At 43.1% G+C, this 24530-nt stretch overlaps 1 protein-coding gene across 1 annotated transcript in view; it reads left to right on the top strand.

Moving 5' to 3' along the window:
- Nucleotides 1-4679: 4679 nt before the first annotated feature.
- The window catches only part of JAM2 (junctional adhesion molecule 2), an 82413-nt gene continuing 62562 nt past the window's right edge, over nucleotides 4680-24530 (top strand). Inside the window, exon 1 of the mRNA XM_061134394.1 lies at nucleotides 4680-5350. Within this exon, the coding sequence (XP_060990377.1) occupies nucleotides 5284-5350 (67 nt within the window). The 5' untranslated portion in view covers nucleotides 4680-5283. The remainder of the gene's footprint in view (nucleotides 5351-24530) is intronic.

Raw genomic sequence — 24530 nt, 5'->3', positions numbered from 1 at the left:
TAGGTACTAATTTTATTGTACTTAATTATTAAGGTCAAAAATTATTGTACTTAATTTGTGTGTGTGTGTGTGTGTGATAAAGATTTATTAAAGTATGAAAGAGAGAGAGACAGCTTCTGACACAGACATCGGAAGAGGGCAGAAAGAGGGCCCCCCTGCTGCTGCTGCTGCTGCTGCTAAGTCGCTTCAGTCGTGTCTGACTCTGTGCGACCCCATAGATGGCAGCCCACCAGGCTCCCCGGTCCCTGGGAGTCTCCAGGCAAGAACACTAGAGTGGGTTGCCATTTCCTTCTCCAATGCATGAAAGTGAAGCCACTCAGTCGTGTCCGACTCTTAGCGACCCCATGGACTGCAGCCCAGCAGGCTCCTCCGTCCATGGGGTTCTCCAGGCAAGAGGACTGGAGTGGGTTGCCATTGCCTTCTCCAAAAATTATTGTACTTAATTTTTAAGTAAAGTAAATGTCTTTAAACTTTTCCTACAGGGAGGCTTTCTTTCTCTATCATCTATGTGGGTGATGCCCTCGTAATTACTAAAGCAGGCCTGGCATGCTGCAGTCCACGGGGTCGCAAAGAGTCGGACACGACTGAGCGACTGAACTGAACCGAACTGAAATTACTACAGTAGGAAACAATTCTCAGTCGTCTTTTTAGCCCTGAAGATGGTAGATACCTCCACCTCCTGATTCTGTCTGAGCTCCTCTCCTACATTTCTGACTGCTCTTTCTTGGGTTCTTTTGTTTGTTCTAATTATTTTACTAGACTTTATTTTTTAGGTTTTATTTTACTTTTAAAAATTTATTTATTTTTGGCTGTACCGGATCTTCATTGCTGTGCCAGCTTTTGTGTAGTTGCCACGAGTGGAGGCTAGTTGTGGGGCACGGGCTTCTCACTGCAGCTGCTTCTCTTACTGCAGAACACCGGCTCTAGGGCGTGCTGGCTTCAGGCTTCAGCCAGTAGGCTGGCTACTGAGCACATGGGCTCAGTAATTGTGACGCCCGGGGTCTAGAGCACAGAGTCAGTAGTCGTGGTGCACAGGCTTAGCTGCTCCGAGGCATGTGGGATCTTTCCAGACAGAGATCGAACCTGTGTCTCCTTCCTGGCAGGCAGGTTCGTTACTACTGAGCCACCAAGTGACCTGAACGTCGCTCAGTCGTGTCCGACTCTTTGTGATCCCATGGACCGTATGCATGCATGCTAAGTCACTTCAGTCGTGTCCGGCTCTTTGTGACCCCATGGACTATAGCCCACAAGGTTCCTCTGTCCATGGGATTCTCCAGGCAAGAATATTGGAGTAGGTAGCCTTTCCTTTCTCCAGGGGATCTTCCAAACCCAGGGATTGAACCCATGTCTCTTGCACTGGCAGGCAGATTCTTTACCTCTGAGCCACTAGGGAAGCCCTATTTTTCAGGTTTCAGCTACACAACAAAGTTAAGCAGAAGGTGCAGAAATTTTCCACATCTCCCTCTGCCCCTGGTTCATCACAGCCTCTGCCTTGATCAGTGTCTCCACCAGAATGATACATTTGCCACAATGGATGAACCTACATTGACACGTCACAATCACCCAGAGTCCACAGTTTGGGTTCATTTTTTGTGCCATATATTCTAGAGGTTTGGACTGTGGACAAAGAAATGTTGCCTGCCATTTCAGTAAACAAAGAATATTGCCCGCATCAAGCCATCAGTCACTGCAGCCTCCCCCAGTGGTGCACCCTGAGAGGAATTCAAGGCGGAGAAAAACAGGATGCCGGCCTCAGATAGTTAAGATGCGTATCAAAGGAATGATTTCAATGAACTCTGACTCTTAATCTTCCTGTACATAGAAAAGCAGTAAAATCATTAACTTGAGATGTCTGTTTTTGTGATTAGCGGCACTTTTTCCTTTTGATGTTTGGCTACTGTTGCTGCTCTGTATCTGCATTATCCAGGAGGGCAAACCCTACCCCAAGGTGGCTATTGTTGTTGTTTAGTCGCTCAGTCTTGTCCGATAGTTGCTCAGACCTCACGAAGGCTTCCCTGGCCTTCACTGTCTCCCAGAGTTGGCTCAGATTCATGTCTATTGAGTTGGTGATGCCATCCAACCATCTCATCCTCTGTTACTCCCTTCTCCTCTTGCCTTCAATCCTTCCCAGCATCAGGGTCTTATCCAATGAGTCAGCTGTTTGCATCAGGTGGACAAGTATGGGAGCTTCAGCATCAGTCCTTCCAATCAATATTTAGGGGGTTGATTTCCTTTAGGATGGACTGGTTCAATCTCCTTGCAGTCCAAGGGACTCTCAAGTCTTCTCCAACACCACAGCTCAAAAGCATCAGTTCTTCAGCACTCAGTCTTCTTTATGGTTCAACTCTCCCAGCCATACAAGACTACTGGAAAAACCACAGCTTTGACTATTAAGAACTTCAAATGAGGCAAGTGTGACTGCAGAACTGGATTTTAAATTTAATGAAATTCAAATTTATATAGCCATGTGAATCTCGAGGCTACCATAATGGACAGCACAGTTCTAAAATATGGATTATTTTATATCCTATCCTAGTGCTTTCAAAAAGCTCTTTATCCATAGGATAAAGAGTTGACACAGCTTATCGACTGAACAACAATAACGAAGATCTAGAGTCTATAGTATGAGATTGAATGACACATGATCCAGTGGTCTTTTCGATTTTTCTGCCAACTCCCCTGCCCCCATTCCACATGTTCTACTCTAGCACTGTAGAAACTTGCTTTTCCTAAACAAGTCATAATATTTAGTTTTCTCAGCTTTTGATCCTTCTCTTTGCCTAGAATGTCCTTCCCTTCCTTCCTCCCTTTCAAAATTTGCCCCAACTTCCCATGCCTAATAAAGCACATATGAAAGGATGTGCAACAGTTATTATATGCCCTGCATGCATCCCCAGTGTAGAACATCTCCTTATCCTTGATCTTGAACAAGCTGTTTAGCATCTCTCTGCCTGGTCTTCTCATCTGTAAAGTAGAAATGATACTTTTTCTCTCTTACAGAGTTGTTGGAGGATTAGATATTGCACTATTCAGACTCTACTTCTGAGAAAGCACTCAATAAGAAATTGTTACTATTTTCTCCCAGGGGACACATGATGTGGTATTAGAGGTCTTCCCAGATGGGACTCACTTTCTAGTCTTGGGACTTTCTTTCCTTAAGCCTGTGAGCTCATTAGCACCAAAGACTTGATCTTGTTCACTGTCCACCAGCATCAATGTAGCTATCTGATAAAGGTCTTGACTGGGGGTGACTGGGGCTTCCCGGGTGGCTCAGATGGTAAAGAATCTGCCTGCAATGCAGACCTTGATTCTATCCCTAGATCAGGAAGATTCCCTGTGAGAAGATCCCTTGGAGGAGGACACAGCAACCCACTCCAATATCCTTGCCTGGAGAATCCCTTGGACAGAGGAACCTGGCGCCCTACAGTATAAGTGAAGTCGCTCAGTCGTGTCCGACTCTTTGCGACCCCATGGACTGTAGCCCACCAGGCTCCTCCATCCATGGGATTCTCCAGGCAAGAGCCCTGGAGTGGGTTGCCATTTCCTTAGGGTGACAAAGAGTTGGACACGAGTGAGTGACTTTCACTTGACTGGATGACAGATAAGTGAGTGAATCAATTATTCACATAGGAGGGGACAGCATTTCTTTTAAAAAATGATTCCTTTTTTTGTGTGTGTATCTTTAGGGAGGAGCAAAAGAGACAGTTGTGGCAAGGGTGAGAAAAGAGGGTGCCAACAACTTCTCTTGTAAAACATCGCATCTGTTTTGTTATTGCCCAGAAAAACGTGCATGAGCTGTTGTTGCGTCCTTTCTCTTTGCTTGACTGGAGTATGGCTCTCACATTTTTGCCACTTTGACTTTCCTTTCTGGGGTCCTCTGCCCCTCTCCCGCCATGGGCATTAAGCTTCCATCACCGTCACCAAGGAAACAGCAGAGACGCCTCATTCCTCACAGCTCTGCATATCTCAACTCTGGCTGCCTTTGTCCTTGAGCTAACTCGATTCTTCGTGTGCACACCACTAAATCAACTGTCTTCTATACAGAACTTCATCCGTTATTCTATGTTTAAAAAAAAAAAAAAACCCACGCGTGTAACAATTTCTTCTCTTGGGAATACTGACCTGTCAGTATTGTCGAATGCATCAGACATTTCTGGTCCCTCGGAGGAAATAGAAAAATTGCCTGTTTAGCCCTTGGACCCTGAACACTACAAGTGCAGGTCAATTTTAAAACACGCAACAGAGCATGCATAATGGGTTTCCCTTTTAAAAAGCACTGTAGACCAAAAATAAACCTGACAGAGGGCAGCTGTGGAGTTCTAACATGTGGAAAACTCCACAGGCGACAGTTATATAACTGCAAAGAAACATGATAAATATTTCACACCGTTAGATGAACTTCTAACTCTAACACGGCAAAGGCAAAGAACACACAACACACCCTCAGCCTCCAAGAAGCACAGAGCTTCCGCTGAGAAGAGGCCAAGACGATTACTAAAATCTCAGTCCTGCCCGCCAGCTTGTCTTGATTGCTTTTTTTTTTTTTTTAACCCCCCCCCCCCCCCCCGCCGCCTCCGCCCCCGCATCGCCCACGCCTTCGCCTCCAAGGCGGAGCCGACGAACCCCAAGTACCCGGAGCACCTCCCCGCGCAGCTTCGCGGGTTGGCCAGAAATTTCCCCCAAATCCCCATCCCTAGGCTGAAACCGCACCCCCCTCAAAGAAGTTTGGTGCCAAGGAGGGTGAGCGAGGAGTCGGAGCGCGGCGGGCGGAGCACCCCCAGCCAACCTCCGCCGCGCCCCACCCCCGCGCCCGCGGCCAGCGCCTCCCGCGCCCGGGCTCCGCGCCCCGGGGACAGCTGGCAGCCCCGCGCCGGGACCCGACACAAAGCCGATCAATCCCGGCGGCGCGGGGGCGGGGGACGCCCCGCCAGGGCTTCCCTTCCGCTCCTCGCCTGCCTCCTCCGGCCCCCTCATTCGGAGCCAGCCGGCATCTCGTCCGGCTCCCTTCGCCTCCCTGCCTCCCCTCCAAAACAGAACTGCCCAGACCCCCGCAGGCCCCGGGCTAGACCAGAGCCGCCTCTGGGCTGCGCGCAGAGCGGGCGCCCCTGGAAGGGGGAAACTGACACCCCATCAGGGTCCGCCCCTCCGCGCCGCCGCGCGCCGCTCTCCGCTCCCGCGCCGGGGAGTCCGGTGACCCCCACCGCCGCCCCCGGCCGGCCTCCCGCGCTCCCGCCGCCGGGACCCTCAGCTTCGGAGGAGCCGCCAGCTCCCGACCCCACGAAGATGGCGAGGGGGAGCCGCCAACGCCTCCTCCTCCTCCTGCTGCGCTACCTGGTGGTCGCCCTGGACTGTAAGTTGCTGGGGAACCTCCGCCCTCCCAACCCGGTCCTGCTGAGGCCAGCTGCCCCAGTCTTCAGCCCCTAGACCTGGTCCTGGCGGAGGACTGTCCCCGGGATCGCGGACGGCAAGGTCTGCCTCGGGGCGTCTGACTTCACACCCAGGGAGCCCAGAATTGGGGGTGCCCGCTGGGGCGGGGGTGGTGGTGTGGGGAGTTCGGAGGTCTTCGGTTTATTCTAAATAATATCTGATTTGAACGAGATAGAGAAAATTAAAGGTCCACACCAGCAGGCTCTCATATTCTGGAAAAGTTGGGTTAAGTTTTTATAGACACGGGGACGTGAACAGAATACACAACTCACTAACTCCTCAGGAGATGCCAAGATCCCAAGATGGCATCATCACTCGGAGGCAGGGGCCGGCCACACTCTAAGTACCAGAGCTGGGGACAGTGTTAGAGTTCTCTTGGCGTCTGAAGGTCCCAGTTGTGGCGGTAATATGCAGTGCACTTTGGGGGCGCGGGGTGGGGGGGAATTCCTGGCTGCTGAGCTGGAATTACTTTTATCCACTCCACCTGCACATCTACATTCGGTTAGAGAAGTCCGCCCCGGTCAGCTGCTGTGTCCTCAGGGGACTTCCAACGGGATGGTTGTTAGAAAGTTACAGAAGCTGGATGATCGAGTGGCGGGGGACGTCCCAAAGCCAATTTCACGGGATGGTTCTAAACAGGATTGTTATGGATACTGGGCTCAGAAGATTTAAAATCCTGGCAATATCCCCTATTACTTTGTTTTCCTCCCGTTAACTTTTTAGAAAAACGGAGGGAATTGCAATCGATCTTTAGCACTTAGGCAACGAAGTTTTCCGTTTTCTTTGGTTTTTCCTTTTTAGGTTTTTCTTTCTTTTTCGTCTCCTTTTATTTATTTTTTAATGGGATGGATTATTATGTTGCTATTCAAGTTCTGGCAATAGAAGACTTAAAATAACCTGCAGGGTGAGTGTTTAATAGCATAATACAATGACTTTAATCTCACACCCTCATTGCCTGAGTTGCTCAGCTCAGCCTGATGTGAGTTTTTGTCCCTTATTGGTGAAGAAGGTGCAAGCTGTCTCAGTGAAGGGATGTCTGACCTATATATAGAAAATCAAACCAGAAAGTGGAGGCTTCACAATAAAACCATTATGTGATTTTGAAATATCAATTGGTGTCATGTTGAGCACACAGAAAAATCACTAATGCCAAAAGGCAACAAAGAGACAGGCTGGAGGAATTGTAACAAAACCACCAGGATAATTATATATTTCACTGACAGTCTTAAATTTCAAGTCAAAGGATTGACTTTAGAGTGATCAGTAATTCAAAACAGAGTAAATGGTTTTACTCTGGTATTCCTATACAGTAATCAAAATAGAAATAGTACACCCTAAATTTGAAATTGGAGTTAAGAAATAACCCAGAAGCAAACACAGGCTTAGATGAATAAGCAAAATAAGCTCTTTTACAAGCTTTGAGTAAAGCTAACACATTGGCCTGTCTAATCCTGACTCCTATGATTAATTTGAAAGTGTGCAGGGATCCTTTTTGTACTGTTCCTGGGATGCCAAAGGCCTGGTATTGCAAGAATGTTTTCTTTTGTTTTAAAATTTTACAATAGTTCAGACTTAAAGAAAAATTGCAAAGGTGGTATGGGGAATTCCCCTAGATACCGCACCCACTTCCCCCATTATTAATATTTTACATTAGTGTTACAGAAACAGTTACCCAGTTACAGAATCAGTATTGATACGTTATTACGAACCAAAGTCCACGCTTTATTCAGATTTTGTTCATTCTTCCCTAATGTCCCTTTCTGTTCCAGGAGCCCATTGAGGACACCACAGAACATTTAGTAGTCCTGTATTCTTAGGCTCCTCCTAGCTGTGGCAGTTTCTCAGACTTCCCTTGTGTTTTTTGTTACCTTAACATATTTGAGGAGTATTGTTGAAATATTCTGTAGAATGTCCTTCACCTGGTATTTCTCTGATACTTTTCTTATGACTAGGCTGGGTTTATGGGTTTGGGGAGGAAGATATCCGAGGTAAAGTATGATTTGCATCACATCCTATCAAGGGTACACATTATCACTGTTGGAGTTAACCTTTATCACCTGGCTGAGGTAATACATGATATAGGTTAACTTGCCCTCCCCCAACTTCCTTACTGTATTTTTTGGAAGGAAGTCGCTATGTACAACCCACACCTAAGGAAGAAGAGTTATATTCTACCTCCTTGAGAGTGGAGGAGCTCCATAAATTATCTGGAATTCTGCTTGAGAGATGTGTCTCTCCCCCTTCCTCCATTCATTCATCCATTCATTTTTACATCAGTATAGGCTTATCAATATTTATTTTGCACTTTGGATTATAGTCCAGTAGTATTTTATTTATTTATTTTTTTGCAATCTAAATTATCCAACTTTGGCCATTGGGAGTTCTTTAAAGTGGTTCCTGGATCCCTTTGACATCCCCTCATCATTGTGTATGTATGTGTTTTTGTTTGTTTTTTTAGCCTTTTCTTACTTTCTAGTACTGCAATATGCCCCAGGCTGATCCTGCATATTTTCTGCTTCAGTTCCAGAATTAGCCATTGCTCCAAGGATTCCTGGTTCCTTGATTGGAGAGCAGCGTTAGAAACTGAGATCTGGCACTGTGTACATTCATTGCTTTTAGGGTGTTGTTGAAAAAAATAGGAATGTTCGTTGAGACTAAGTTTCACTCCACTGTCCTATTTGTGGTTTATTGACTCAGGTTTCACGTCCAGATTCAAAAACTATTCTTGTTGTTCAGTCGCTAAGTTTTTGTTCTTTGAGACTGTTTCACTCCACTATTCTATTTGTGATTTATCCACTCAGGTTTCATCTCCAGATTCAAAAACTATTGCTGTTGTTCAGTCGATAAGTTTTGTCCAACTCTTTTCGACCCCATGGACTGTATGTAGCCTGCCAGGCTCCGCTGTCAATGGGATTTCCCAAGCAAAGATGCTGGAGCTGGTTGCCATTTCCTTCTCCAGGGGATCTTCTTGACCCAGAAATCGAACCCATGAGTCCTGAATTGGCAGGCGGTTTCTCTACCCCTGAGCCACTGGGGAAGGCCCCCAAAACTGTACTGAAGGCTAAAACTGTTCTGAAGGAACAGTATCACACTGTCCCTAGGACTTCCTTGTATATTCTCTCTTTTTACGTTCTCAACAAATGTGTGAGATAGAACATATCTTCAACTTACAGAAAGAGTCCCTAAGGTTTAGAAAAGCTAAGTTACTTGTCTAAGCTCACTTACTTAGGCTGGAAAGAGATGGAACTGATATTTGAATATCAGAGAATTTGTTCCATAGATAACTGGCCTTCACTCCTTTCATTTTTTTCAAGTTCATGACCCTTTTTTGCTGCTTTCATTCAAGAAAAGATAGTGGATTCCTTATGCTGTATTTATATATTCAACTTCTTAATATTCATCCCATATATGCCACTCTTTTTGTCTCAATCCTATTCTGTATAACATCATGCTCGTTCCCATTCTTTCCTTTTACTTCTGTCAATATTCTTTGTTTCTTTTTTGGTAGTCGGGAGGATTGCTTTTTGTTGTCCTTGCTGTTATTTAAATTCTGATTTCAGCGTACCTGTTGATAAATGTACATTTATTTGTGCATTTGGTTGAATTATATTTTTCTTTCCCACTAAAATGGAAGCTTCATTAGGGAAGACATTTCTTTATGTTTGCTCACCACTGTTTGTCCAGTGCTAAGCAAAGTGCTTGGTTAATGGTAAATACACATCAATTAAACAAGAAGGGATGTGCAGTGAGTGGAAGAAATATATGGGTAGAATTAATGCTGCTGCTGCTGCTGCGAAGTCACTTCAGTCGTGTCCGACTCTGTGCAGCCGCATAGACGGCAGCCCACCAGGCTTCCCCGTCCCTGGGATTCTCCAGGCAAGAATACTGGAGTGGGTTGCCATTTCCTTCTCCAGTGCATGAAAGTGAAAAGTGAAAGTAAAGTCGTTCTGACTCTTTGCAACCCCATGGACTGAAGCCTACCAGGCCCCTCCCTCCATGGGATTTTCCAGGCAAGAGTACTGGAGAGGGGTGCCATTGCCTTCTCCTAGAATTAATGATTACATTATAAACCGTTAAGTCCTAACTGATTCCAAGGAGGTGAGATGTCAGAGTTCTCTGAGGTGATGTTTAAGGCAAGGAGTTGGATGTGAAAGAGAGCAGTGTGCTGTTCTTGATTCTACGCAGCTAGTAGCAGCTGGTCCTCAGATCTAGACTGGAACCCAAGCTAGGCAACTTGGTCTGAGTCTCTAATCTCTTACCAACTGATAAGGACAGTGGAGGGAGAGAGAGGTTTGGATCTTCTGCAAAATTATAAGGTTTTGTTTTTATGATGGAAGTGACCCAAAACAGCACACCAGGAAACCGGTTGCAGGAAAATTCTGCCCTCTGTCAACATTGTTAAGAACAAAACATCATAATCAGTTTGCCAAGGAGAACTTGTTCCATCTTAGCATAGTCAAGGTGAATGCAAATGTCATATTGGGCTTGCTGGTAGACCTGATAACCATTTCAGTACTGTAACAGACATGACATTAGAAAGGAAGAAATCAAAAGCAAAAATGTCAGCATGAAGAGACCATTGAGTTCCCTATGGCTGAGGACACTCATCTACCCCTCCCCAGGGCTTCCCTCATAGCTCAGTTGGCAAAGAATCAGCCTGCAATACAGGAGACCTGGGTTCGATCCCTGGGTCGGGAAGAGCCCCTGGAGAAGGTGAAGGCTACCCACTCCAGTATTCTAGCCTAGAGAGGTCCATGGGGTCGTGAAGAGTCAGATATGACTGAGTGACCTTCACTTTCACTTTCAGGAGCAGCTCAAGGAGAGGAGCCCATATGAATGTACATACATTTGCTCTGCCTGTGGTTTCTACCACACCAGCTTCCTTCAGTGGGTCTCTTTGGTGGAGATGTATTAGACCACAGAGGCAACAGCTGCTGTGTTTGTTAAAGTCACACCAGGAGAAATCTATAAAAGCCATTGTTTAAAATAACATTTCTTTACATCTCATAGCAATGCAGTGACAGCTCTGCTGAACCAATACTCCAGGCTACCTGTATTGCCAGACTGATGTTTTGAAGAAGATTAAGGGTGAGGGTGGAAAAGAGGAATAAGAATTTGGGTCAAGTGCTTTCTCTGGCAAAAGGAGAAAACTTAAAACTGGGCACTATTCTCTTGGAAGTTGTTACTGAGGTCAGAACTCAGAAAATCAGCCCAACTATATTAGTTTCTTATTGCCACAGTAATAAATTATCATACATTTAATACAACATAAACTTTTTATCTTAAGTTCTAGAGGTCAGAAGTATCAAATAAGTCTCCCTGGGCTAACGTCAAGGTATGGGAAAGGCAGTGTTCCTTCCAGAGTTTCTAGAGAGAACCTGTTTCTGTGTCTTTTCTAGCTTCTAGAGGCAAGCCATGGCCCCATTCCTCCAGATGCAAAGCCAACAGTGCCAGGCTGCCACATCTCTGGTTCTCTGTCTGCTGCCTCCCCCTTCCATTTATGTGTGTGCCTGCTCAGTTGCTCAGTTTGTGGCAACCTGGACTGTAGCCCACCAGGCTCCTCTGTCCATGGACTTTTCCAGGCAAGAATGTTGAAACAGGTTACCATTTCCCACTCCAGAGGATCTTCCCAACCCAGGGATCGAACGCGAGTCTCTTGCATCTCCTGCATTGGCAGGCAGTTTCATTATCACTGTGCCACCTGGGAAGCCCCTTCCACTTAAAAGGACCCTTAAAATTACATCAGGCCCACCTGGGAAATCCAGAATAATCTACTCATCTCAAGGTCAGCTAGTTAGTGACTTTAATTCCATCTACAGCCTTATTTCCTGTTTACTATGTAAAGTAACATATTTATAGGTTCCTGGATTTAGGCTGTGGACGCCTTTTGGGTGGCCATTATTCTCTCTACCACACCAACCAAAATCAGGATGTGTGAAATCAGTACTGTGGCCAAGAACATTCTAGAACCTATGGAGCAACCATAACTTTTCCTTTTCAATTATATTGCTGCTTATATATTTGCATTTTGGGGGTTGTATTTCAGATGGCGTAGTGTACTGGTAAAGAGCATGTACTCTTTGTGACTCTTTGCAACCCCATGGACTGTACAGTTCATGGAATTTTCCAGAGCAGATTACTGGAGTGGCTAGCCTTTCCCTTCTCCAGGGGATCTTCCCAACCCAGGGATCAAACTCAGGCATTCCACATTGCAGGCAGATTCTTTACCAGCTGAGCCACAAGGGAACCCCAAGAATACTGGAGTGGGTAGCCTATCCCTTCTCCAGGGGATCTTCCCAACCCAGGAATCCAACTGGGGTCTCCTGCATTGCAGGCAGATTCTATACCAACTGAGCTATCAGGAAAGCTCCTTTAAATTATATTGCTGCTTCTGTGTTTGCATTTGGGGTTGTATTTCAGACGGCATAGTGTACTGGCAAAGAGCATGTACTCTAATGCTGAGCGCTATTCCTTTACTAGCTCTTCGACCTTGTACAAGTTATTTGACTTTTGTGCATCAGCTGACCCATCTGTAATAGTGATAATTCCAATAACAGTACCTCATAGAGGATACTGTTATCATAAAGATAATCTCATAGAGGATGAGGGAGAAAGAGGTGTGTCCACACGTGTAACGCACTTAAACAGATACTGTTATTATTGTTAAATTTGGGGGGCCATGAAGTTAAGCATTCATATTATCCCTCATAATGGATTTCTGACGTTTTTGAGAGTCATAGACAAAAACTACGCAGTTTCATAAGCATTGTACTAGTTTAAACAGCTTTGAATGAACCAGTCAGTTTCATTTACTTTCATTATTTTAAGACTTTATTTTAAGGACTTCCCTGGTGGTTCAGTGGTTAAGACTGTGCTGCCATTGCAGGGGCAGAGCTTTGACCCTTGGCCAGGGAATTAAGAAGCTCCAAGCTGTACATCATGGCTAAAAAATAGAATAAACTAAAATAGCTAGATAAAAACTTTAAAATGTAAAAAAAAGAAATTACAATATTTTTTAAAGTTTTATTACAAAACACACACACGTTCATCTCTGTATCAATGAAGGGTCATTCTGTAACTGGGTAAAGAAGATGGAAGAGACCAATAGAGCCAGCGGCATGCACAGGTGTCCTTGGGGGAGAGAGGAATAAAGAGGGTGAAAGAATACAAGAGGTTCCGCAGGGCCAGAGTGTGGACAGCAGCAAGGGTGAGAGGCAGCAGGTGGAGGTGGATGGACATATTTAGGATTTTGAATTTATAGCAAGGAGAAGCCAGCGAAGGCTTTTGAGCACTGAATGTCAGTCAGGTTTGCATTTTAGGAGGAGAACACAGTGGGTGGAGGATGAAGAATGGGCAGAATAGGGTAGCTGGGGGGTTGAAGAGGGGAGACCAGTTGGATGCAGTCGGAGTGGTCCAGACAATTACTTGCTAAGTATGTCTTTTTTTTAAAGTATAATATTTATATATTTGGTTGTGCTGAGTCTTTGTTGCTGCTTGGACTTTTCTCTAGTTGCAGTGCGTAAAACTTCTCGTTGCCATGGCAATGAGAGTTTTCTTGTCGCAGAGCACCGGCTCTAGAATGAGTGGGCTTCCCCAGGTTCTAGAGCCCAGGGTCAGTACTTGTGGTGCAGGGGTTTAGTTGCCCTGCAGCATACAGCACCATCTCTGATGAGGGATCAAACCCATGTCTCCTGCCTTGGCAGGTGAATTCTTCATCACTGAGCCACCAGGGCAGGCCCTAAGTATGTCTTTTACATCATTTACTGAAATATGTACATACACAATCATATATCATTAACTATATACAGGTACCCACAGAAAATGGTTTGATTATTTGAAATGTAGTTTATTCAGTTGAATCAGGGACTTCAGGAAAACTGCTCTTTGGTTTTTAAAGGATTTAAAAAAAAATCATGTATACTGCAGGTGTTTGCAACTTCCTGTTCAGTTCCTAACTTATAAAACAGTAGCTCCTTGGGTTACTAGTAATATGTCTCTTCTGTCAATGTTGTTCTCTTCTCCACTGCCTGAGTTTGTCTCCCATTAGTATTTTTTAGAGTGTTTTTAGAGTTTCCCCAAGTTACCACCCTTAGAAGGGTGATTTGATTAGATGGGATGGGAAGAAGAGCGGCCTTCTGTGTTACTGAGTGTGAGTGTGTGCATGAGAGACAGAGAGAGAGAGAGAGAGAGAGAGAGGATGTGTGTGTTCAAATGAATGACTGCCGACCGAACCACAAAACCCCACTCAGAATCTTCAAACCAGTAAGTAGATGGGAAACGTTCTGCAGTTTGAATTTTCCTGTGTTTTATGAGCAGAGAAGCAAAACACTGTCCTGAACCTGTGAAGTAGGTCAAGAGCTACTCCCTGAAATGGAACCCTCCTCCATTGCTGGTGGGAATGTAATTTGGTGGAGTCACTGTGGAGAACAGTACAGAGGGTCCTTAAAAAAAATAGAACTACCAGCAATCCCACTCTTGGGCATAGATCAGGAAAAGACAAAAACTCTAATTTGAAAAGAAACATGCGCCCCATTTGTTCACTGCAGCACTGTTTTCAAGAGCCAAGACATGGAAGCAACCAAAACGTCCATTGACAGACGAATGGACAAAGATGAGATGGTACATACATACAATGAAATATTACTGAGCTGTGAAAAGAATGAAATAATGGCATTTGCAGCAACATGAATGGACCTAGAGATTATTATACTAAGTGAAGTCAGACAGAGAAAGATGAATATCATATAATATCAGTTGTATGTGGAATCCTAAATGAACTTATTTACAAAACAGAAATAGACTCACAGACACAGAAAACAAACTTACGGTTACAAAAAGGGAAGGATGGGGAGGGATAAATTAGGAGTTCAGAATTAATAGATGCGCACTACTATATATAAAATAAACAAGGACCCACCATATAACACAGGGAACTATATTCAGTATCTCGTAATAACCTATAATGGAAAATAATTTGAAAAAGAATAGATATAGATATGTTCACTTTGTTGTATACCTGAAACTAACGCAACATTATAAGTCAACCATATGTCAATTAAAAAATCATGATTTAAAGAACATTTTTAGGAAACAGTGTTGAACAGCTCCTGCAGAACTCTATAATGTTCTAAGGGATAGAATTTGAAGAGTCCTGATTTAAAGCATACTTTAACTCCTGGAAATTTCCTGAAACTGTTAAATAGAGGTAAACACTTCACTTTAAGTAAACAGGGGTCATTTATGCCTGTCCAGCTGCTTTCTCTAAATCTTCAGAGGTTCTCCTTCTGCTTTTGTTAACATTGTTAATAGCCCAGTGGGAAAGAAACTCTTGGAGAAAAATGCCAAATATTTCCTTTAAGAAACTGGAAGTAGGGAAACATGCAAGAGTGGACTATATGTGAGTAAATAAAGTGCTCTTGAATGATTAAATGATTTAAAAAATAGCTACTCTCTTGGCTGTCCACTGTCTGGACTCAAAAAGTCCTGAGTAAGAATCCCTGTGAGTGTAATAGACATGAGTTTTAGTCCTTAACTGAACGGTCCTCTTTCTCTGTCTCTCAAATGTCTTCAGCATCAGGATTTTGTTTTGTTGGAAAATCTGTTTTGTTTTAGTTTTTAAAATATCTTACAGGGATGGTTTGGGACAAATCTGCCTTTATATTTATACAGAGTGAAGAAGCCTAGCTGGTCTCTCTCCTTTATGCAAAGTGTTTCCAGTTTGCTGGCTCACATCTTGTCAAAATAGTCTTTGGCTGTCTTCAGTTTTAGCTTTCTTCACACTGTAAAAACTTGCTCTATGCTTTATGATATACATAACCAAAGCCGAAAGTAGATCACTGTTAAAGGCACCTACTTACATGTTTGACAAAATTTATGTATGTGGTGAATTCAGATATCACAGAAAAGTTGTCACATGCCAAATAAGTGTGTTTTCCAGTCCTTCTGACTTCTCTTCCATTCCCACTTTCTTTATTTGATATTTTAATTGAGGTATAGTCGATGTACAATATTATATAAGTTTCAGGTGTACAACAGTCACAATTTTTTTTTAAACAGTCACAATTTTTAAAAGTTATACTGCATTTATAGTTATTGCACCATATTGGCTGTATTCCCTTTACTATGCAGTATATCCTTGTGGCTTGTTTATTTTACACTCAGGAGTTTGTACCTCTTAATCTCCTACTCCATCTTGTCCCTTTCTGTCACTCCCTCCTCTAGTAACCACCTCTGTCCTCTGGTGTTTGTTCTCTATACCTGTGAGTCTGTTTCTTTTTTGTTATACTCACGAGTTTGCTTTATATTTTTAGATAGCATATATGTGATATCATACAGTAACTGTCTTTCTCTGTTTATTTCACTGATCATAATACCCTCCAAGTCCACTCCTGTAGTTGCAAATGATGCAATTTCATTTTCTTTTTATGGCTGAGTAATATTCCGTTATGTGTATACACATTCCACATCTTTATCCATTCATCTGTTAATAGACACTTAAGTTGCTTCTGTATCTTGGCTGTTGTAAATGGTGCTGCTGTGAACATTGGTGTTCATGTATCTTTTTGAATTAGTGTTTTTGTTTCTTCAGATACATACCTTGAAGTGGAATTGTTGGGTTACAAGATAGCTCTGTATTTAGTTTTTTAAGGAACCTCCATGCTGTTTTTCACAGTGACTGTACCAATTTCTATTCTTAACAATCGTTTACAAGAGTTCTCTTTTCTCTACTTCCTCATCAACTATGTAGCCCACTCTTAAGTTTGTTGCATGTGATTCCAGAAAAACTATGAGGGGAAATGAAGTTTCAGGATATATGAGCATACTTGTAGCATTTCTTTAAAAATAAAAATAAAATTTTACTATGCTTAATGTTCTGCATGTCCCAACAAATCATCTCATATTATGTAAAGTATTCTGTGCTTTCCTACAAAATTCCATTTTTACTAGTAACTAAAGCCACAAGCCGGGCTTCCAAGGTGGCACTAGTGGTAAAGAAGTTGCCTGCTGCAGTGCAGGAGACCTGGGTTCAATCCCTGGGTCAAGACGATCCCCTGGAGGAGGGCACGGCAACCCACTCAGTATTCTTGTCTGGAGAGTTCCATGGACAGAGGAGCCTGGTGGGCTACAGTCCATGGGGATCACAAAGAGTTGGACGTGACTGAAGTGACATAACATGCAAAACCACAGCCCAAAGCTAGGTCGCCAAGTGGGAATCATGATAACATATGGAAGAGACCTTTTAAAGACCCAATAGCTCAGTGGGTAAAGAATCCACCTGCAGTGCAGGAGACCCCGGTTCGATTCCTGGGTCGGGAAGATCCGCTGGAGAAGGGAAAGGCTACCCACTCCAGTATTCTGGCCTGGAGAATTCCATGGACTATACAGTCCGTGGGGTCGCAAAGAGTCGGGCATGACTGAGTGACTTTCACTCACTTGCTGGCCAGAGAAGAGAGGGCCGGTTGGTGAGCGTGTGGGAGGAATTGGAAGATTGTTATTGACACATGTACACTGTCGGTACTGTACTATAAAATAGTTCATTAGTAGAATTAACGAGAATCTACTGTGTACCGCAGGGAACCCTCCTCAGTGGTCTCTGGCGACCTGAATACGTAGGAAGTCCGAACGGGAGGGGGTACGTGTATATGTGTGGCTGATTCATTTTGTTGTATAGCAGAAACTAACATAGCAGCATTGTAAAGCAACTATACTCCAATATAAATTAATTTTTAAAAAAGAAACAGAAGAATACTTTTTGTAACCAAAAAAAGAAAACCTTCTGCCAAGATGCAGTAGGGACGATCTTCTAGTTAAAACCACTAAATGAAGTAGTGAAACCAAGTGATATAACACAACAGAGGGAAATAAACTCCCAAATCAGTGATCAAAACTAGCAAGAGAGGAATTCCAAGGAGACCCAATGAAAAAGTACAAAGAAGAAGAGAGTGAGGGCTGACACCCAGACAGGGCGGAGACACCAGCTCCAGCTAAGATTTACAGACAAGTGCGAGCTGCTGCTATTTTTAAAAGAGACCAAAGAAGTAATGACCACAAATAAAATTGGAACACGCTGAACTACTGGAAAAGTGCTAAATTTGAACAGAGAGAATTGTGTTTATGTTTTAAAAAAAATGCTCTAGAGGCACTTCAAAATAGGAATGGATTTTAATCAGAAGTAGAATGGACACCATGAAATAAATGGTGACTCAACTGTAAATAAACACTTGGATCTGTTTAATCCAATAATGTAATTACTGGTCACTGGTAAAGACCCTGATGCTAGGTGTCTTTGAATGCTAGATTGAAGGCGGGAGGAGAAGGGGACAACAGAGGATGAGATGGTTGGATGGCATCACTGACTCGATGGAGATGAGTTTGAGTAAACTCTGGGAGTTGGTGATGGACAGGGAGGCCTGGTGAGCTTCAGTCCATGGGGTTGCAAAGAGTCGGACAGGACTGAGCGACTGAACTGAACTGAACTGGACTGAATTATTCTAATATTTAATCCAATAATGTAAGCACAGTGAGCTATTCCATAAAAATATGATAAAAGTTCTATGTAACTGATTGGAGTTGTGGGATCTTTGTCCTTCGAGCCCATATAATGCTTTTGGTGCCAGAAGTCAGGTTCTTCTGTGTTTGTGCCCCAGCTGTGCCTGCGTGTGTGAGGGAGTGAGCCACTGTGCCATTCTACCTAGATACGCGGTTTCTCCTTCCCAAGGCCCATCTTTGCCACCGTTGCTGTCCTTGTCCAAGTGCTATCCATGTTGCCAAACGCAGTTGCCGTCTAAAGGTCTAACTCCAAAACCCCTGACTTCTTTTAAGTCTTTCCAAGCCACCCATTCTTTGGAGCCAGAGTCTCTGCTCGTTATAATCCTGGTGCTCTTGCCGTGTTGCTGGTTCCCTTACTGGGAAACCAGTACTTGTTGGGCTGTCCTCTTACCATTTTACACTGGCATCTCTGGACCGTGAGTTTGCTGAGGGCAGAGACAACACATCTTTGTGTCCCTGGAACAGCATAGTGGCTGGCACATAGTAATAACTGGTTAAAGGAAAGTAAGTAACCTGGAGTTTGTGTATTTGCCTCTTAGCTTCATACATTTACAAAATTTTTTAGTAATGAAAATCCCAGGAGACATGTAAAATTCATAGTCCTTAATGAATGCATTTAGAAAAGGCAGAGGAACCAGAGATGAGATGGTTGGATGGCATCACCGACTCAGTGGACATGATCTTGGGCAAACTCCAGGAGATGGTGAAGGACAGGGAAGCCTGGCGTGCTGCAGTCCATGGGGTCGCAAAGAGTCGGACAGGACTTGGCGACTGAACAACGGCATCAACAATGAATGCGTAATTTTATTGCTCCTCAAATGCCCTCCTTCCTTATTAACTGTGACCTCCCTAGAGTTACTGGGAAGTATAGGGACAGATCTGCCATAAACAGATGCTGATTACCTGATGCCTCCTTGTATCATAAAAACACACACTTCTCTTGAATTGATAAGCATTGATTGTAAACTCATGAATCAAAACTTTATCTTAGTTTTATCTTTATCTTAGATAAAGCACAACATAGGATGTTAGAGAGTTTTAAAAGAATTCTCTGGAGCAAGGGATTCCAGACGACTTTCCCCTCATGGTCTTATCCCTTTGCCACTCAGTTGATATCATAGCAATTCGTGTCCCCAAAGAGACAAACACTTAATGGTATTTTATTTGTTAATGTTTTTATTTATTTATTTGTGCCAGATAAACAGTTGGGGATGTAGGGTCTTCTTGTTGCAGCATAAGATCTCTTATTGTGGCCTGTGGGATCTAGTTCCTCAACCAGGGATCAAACCTGGGCCCCCTGCATTGAGAGCTCAGAGTCTTAGCCACTGGACCACTAGGGAGGTCCCAAACAGTTTCTGAAGGGAGATGAGAAGACAGGGCCTGATAAAGTGATCTTTATCTCTAAACCAAAGATGGTTTCCCTAGGCATTCTTGTTTAGTAACCATAACATCTTCTTGTGGGGTCTGCTCAGTAGCACTGAAAAAACTTCCTCAGAATCCAGGTGACTCATCATCTTAGTCCAAGGGTTTTATCACATAATTCAGCATCAGGCAAATGCCAGGATTAGATACATCCTAAGAATCTCAGCTCTGTTGAACTACTCCCCCGCCCTCCACCGAAAGCTGTCTGAGGATGCTGGAATGTTCAAAAATCCCTGTCTGGATTACTGATCCTCAATCTTTTTTTTTGATTCTGTATTCTACTTTTTTTTCTAAGAGAATATGTCCCAACATTAAGTTTTTGTCTGTAAATTATATATCTGTGTTTTTGTATCAATATTTTACATTAATTATAAAATGTACATAAAATAAATATCAGATGAGATGATGAAAAATAAATAAATACTCATACCTTTGGGTGGAAATGAGGTGGTGGTAGCCTTATATTACAGAATTTGATGACGCCTCTGTAATTAAAACACTGTGGAACCGGTACATGAAGAGGCTGACACACGAATGGAACAGAATATGGAGTCCAGAAAGTGGCCTAAGTTCATTAATAGATTTAGAAAAGTTAGGGATAAAGATGGGCTTCCCAGGTGGCACAGTGGTAAAGAATCTGCCTGCCAATGCAGGAGACGCAAGAGACGCCAGTTCAATCTCTGAGTCGGGTATATCCCCTGGAAGAGGAAATGGCAACCCACTCCAGTGTTCTTGCGGGGAAAAATCCCATGGACAGGGAAGCTTGGCAGACCGCAATCCATGGGGTCACAGAAGACTCGGCCACAACAGAGGTGCAGGAACAGTAGCAGGGATAAAAAGAGATCTGTCTGTCTATACCGACCTTTCTATATGTCTGCATCCATCCATCCGTTTATCTACAGATAAAATGGTAGCATCTCAAACTATTGAGAATTCTTAATAAATATTGTTGTAACAGTTGTGCAGTGATTTAAGGGAAACTGGATCTGATCCTGATAGTGTACATGGGGATAAAGTCCAAATGATTCAGAGATTTAAATGTACGTAGATAAATACATAAGACCGTTTCCCCCCAACAAAACAAAACGAAACATGGTACATTCTTCTATGGACTGGACTATATATCCAAAGAGTGTTTGCATGAAAAAATAAAACACTATACAGAAATCAAAAGATAAATGTTTAATTGGCAAAAGATGTTTGCAGTTTAAGCCTCTGCTGCTGCTGCTTCTGCTGCTAAGTCGCTTCAGTCCTGTCCGACTCTGTGCGACCCCATGGACTGCAGCCCACCAGGCTCCTCCGTCCATGGGATTTTCCAGGCAAGCGTACTGGCGTGGGTTGCCATCGCCTTCTCCCATTTAAGCCTCAACCAAAGAGTATTGTCACTGATATAACAAAGAGCCCTTAAAAATGGAAATAAAAATAAAAAGATCAGAATAGAAAAATGGCTATGGGCGCACACACACGTACACACACAAGCGCTAGCGTGCACCCGCAAGCCCCAGAGAGTTCCCAGAAGAACAATTCAAATGGTTCTTCAAACATGAAGATCTTGGGAATTCCTTGGTGGCCCAGTGGGTAGGACTCTGAGCTTTCAATGCCAAGGGCCTGGGTTTAATCCTTGGTTGGGGAACGAAGATTCCACAAGCTTCTCAGCGAAACAAACAAAAAAACTGCTAAATGTGAAGCTCTGTTCAACATAACTTAAAATGTAAATAAACTGCCAAAAAGACAGCATCTCCTGCCTCAGATTAGCAAGAACTAAAACACGTAACTCATCTGCATACTTTGTTATTGAGGCTGAGTGGAAACAGGCATTTCACACAGTCCCGATGGGCTGTGCAATGATGTGTCTGCTCTGAAGTGGAGTTCAGCAACATACAGAAGAATTACATATCTACCCTTTGACTCATCAACCCCCCTACGGAGAACCAGTTTGAGAGCTGTACGAAACAGGACATGATTCATGCATAGTGTTATTTATTTCAAAATTATTTATTATTAAAAATTGGAAATCAGATACCCATCCAAAGGGGGTGGCCAAATAAATAACAGAAATTATTTATTATAAAAAAGATTGAAAATAATCAAGTGCCCATTAGTAGGATGTTAGCTGAATAAATAACAAAATGGTTTGCAGTGCAGTCACAAATAGGAATGAGGGTGATCTTCATATATGGACATAGTAAGTGAAAAAAGCAAGGTGCAGAACTGTATGGTTGCACAGGCTACCTTTTTCGTAAGAAAGAAATACTGGGAAGTTAAATGAAAACTTTTCAAAGTAGGTGGAAGGGACAGGAATAGGATGGATTTCCCTTAATAAATTATTACACAGATTTGGTTTTGAAAACTTTTAAGATTATATTTAAAAGACAAAATTCATTAAAGCATCCATTTCTGAAAATTGAAAACAGACGGAAAGAGATGAACCTATTGTATGTCAAATCAGAGAGGTAACCACACAGAGGAAAGGATTACTCGAGTCTGAGCTTAGCACATATTACCCTGAAGAGTAGGACGTACTTTAAGGATGAATAAAACTACAAATACTTTTGTAACCTAAAGTAATTTAAGATACCGGTGTTGCTGTTTTGAAACTACTTTGTATTATAAACCAATTCAAATCACTGGTTTATTAATACAGAGAGATCAAGATTTTCAGTGTGGGAAAATATGCTATCAGGTATATAATATTTTTAACACTTAAGAAAGGCCCTATAGTGTTATGTTTAGACTGAAAATAGCACTCTGAACTCATCATGCTCTTTTCAGGAGCAAGAATTTGAAAAAGAATATAGCTATGTATGTATATAACTGAATCACATTGCTGTCCACATTAAACTAACAACATTATAAGTCAACTATACTTCAATTTTAAAAAAATACAAATACAAAAATAGAGCAACACATTTCTTGTGTCTGTCCACTAAAAAGGCCTAGATGAAATCACAGCCATTATCAGTCAGCTTTTATGAAGTAATAAGTAATCTCCAAATCTCAGTAGCTTGCAACCGTATGCATCATGTTTGCTGGCATTCAATTTTAGTGGCTCCAGGCCAGCTGCTGAGTCTCTGCTCTGTATGCGTCCTCATCCCAGGCCTCAGGCTGAAGGAGCTGGCCCCATTTGGGAGACAGTGCTTGTGGCCAAGGGCAAAGCAGGAGGCGGTGGTTCAGTTGCTCAGTCGTGTCTGACTCTCTGTGACCCCGCAGACTGCAGCACGCCAGGCTTCCCTATCCTTTACGTCTCCCAGAATTTGCTCAAACTCATGTCCATTGAGTCGGTGATGCCATCCAACCATCTCATCCTCTGTCATCCCCTTCTCCTCCCACCTTCAATATTTCCCAGCATCAGGGTCTTTTCTAATGAATTGGCTGTCCACATCAGGAGGCCAGAGTACTGGAGCTTCAGCTTCAGTCCTTCTAATGAATATTCAGGTCTGATTTCCTTTAGGATTGACTGGTTTGATCACCTAGCTGTCCAAGGGACTCTTAAGAGTCTTCTCCAACACCACAGTTCAAAAGCATCAATTCTTCAGCGCTCAGCCTTCTTCATGGTCCAACTCTCACATCTATACATGACTACTGGAAAAACCATAGCTTTGACTATATGGAAATTGTTGCCAAAGTAACATCTCTGCAAAGGCAGGAGGCAGAGCTAAATCATGTAAAATCTCTGAAAGCTTCTACTTAACATGGTGGATGTGCATTAGTCAAAGCACATCACGTGGCCAGACTGTGGACTGGGGTAGGGGAGTATATTCTGCCTGCCAGAATGCCCTGGAAATCATGTGATAGTAAGTGGGAAGGGAATGAGTAGTTGGGAAGAATAATATAATCTATCCTACAACTCCATAAAAATGATCACAGGAAGACTGTGATTGCTAAATGCCATTACACACTGGCAGTGACTAGAGGTTTTTGGAGGAACATCTGACTCTGTGTTTAGAGTTGAGCATATATAAGATGGGACATTTTGTGGCACCAAAAACCAAGTTAGAACTCTCAAAGCTACTGAAGATGTGTCTACAAGACACAGGAATCAACATAAAAAGGCTCCCTTTGGCCAAATTAGAGGCAATTTGAAAATCAATTAAAAAAAATATTGAATGCAGTTGACTTAAAGATGTTGGACGTATTTTTAAAATACCACTCTGATCACCATTTTAACTCAATTGCTTCTTACTCTGATAGTTGGCAGTCAATAGTAGGGCGCTATCCTGATTTCCTTTATGTTTACATATCTAACCACATAGCCTAAACAAGGAAATGTTCTTCTTTATAGAATTCAAGCTAATAAATATGCAAAGATGAGAGAGAAACATAGAATCTTATTATCATTATCTTGGGGCTTCCCTCATAGCTCAGTTGGTAAAGAATCCGCCTGCAATGCAGGAGACCCCGGTTTGATTCCTGGGTCGGGAAGATCCCTGGAGAAGGGAAAGGCTACCCACTCCAGTATTCTGTCCTGGAGATTTCCATGGACTGTATAGTCCATGAGGTCACAAAGAGTCAGACATGACTGAGCAGCTTTAAAAAAAAAGAATCATTATCTTACAACTTGTAATTGGCTTAGGATATGATTATTAATGGGTAAAAACATTAGAAAAATGGTTGATGGGAAAGATTACAATAGAAGGAACAGTCTGTTCATCACCTGAAATCACTAATTAATCTTACCCACATTAAAAGTGAGACAACCAACTTTCAGTGATACAATAGGAAGGATATAGTGCTGGGAGGCAATGTAGTATTCTTGCGGGCATTTGTGCTAAGTTAGTTCACTCATGTCCGACTCTGCAACTCCATGGACTGTAGCCCACCAGGCTCCTCTGTCTGTGGGATTCTCCAGGCAACAATACTGGAGAGAGTTGCCATGCACTCCTCCAGGGGATCTTGCTGACCTAGGTATCCAGCCCAGGTCTCCCGCGGCTGCTGCATTGCATAGAGATTCTTTACTGCTGAACCATGAGGGAAGCCCGTAATATTCTTCAGTCAGTGAGTGAGTGAAGTCGCTCAGTTGTGTCCAACTCTTTGCGACCCCATGGACTGTAGCCTACCAGGCTCCTTCCTCCATGGGATTCTCCAGGCAAGAGTACTTGAGTAAGTTGCCGTTTCCTTCTCCAGGGGATCTT

The sequence above is a fragment of the Dama dama genome, chromosome 31 (genome assembly GCF_033118175.1).
Source record: "Dama dama isolate Ldn47 chromosome 31, ASM3311817v1, whole genome shotgun sequence".
Classification (NCBI taxonomy): domain Eukaryota; kingdom Metazoa; phylum Chordata; class Mammalia; order Artiodactyla; family Cervidae; genus Dama; species Dama dama.
The sequence above is the reverse complement of the archived record's forward strand: the minus strand, read 5'-3'. Positions and strand labels throughout refer to the sequence as shown.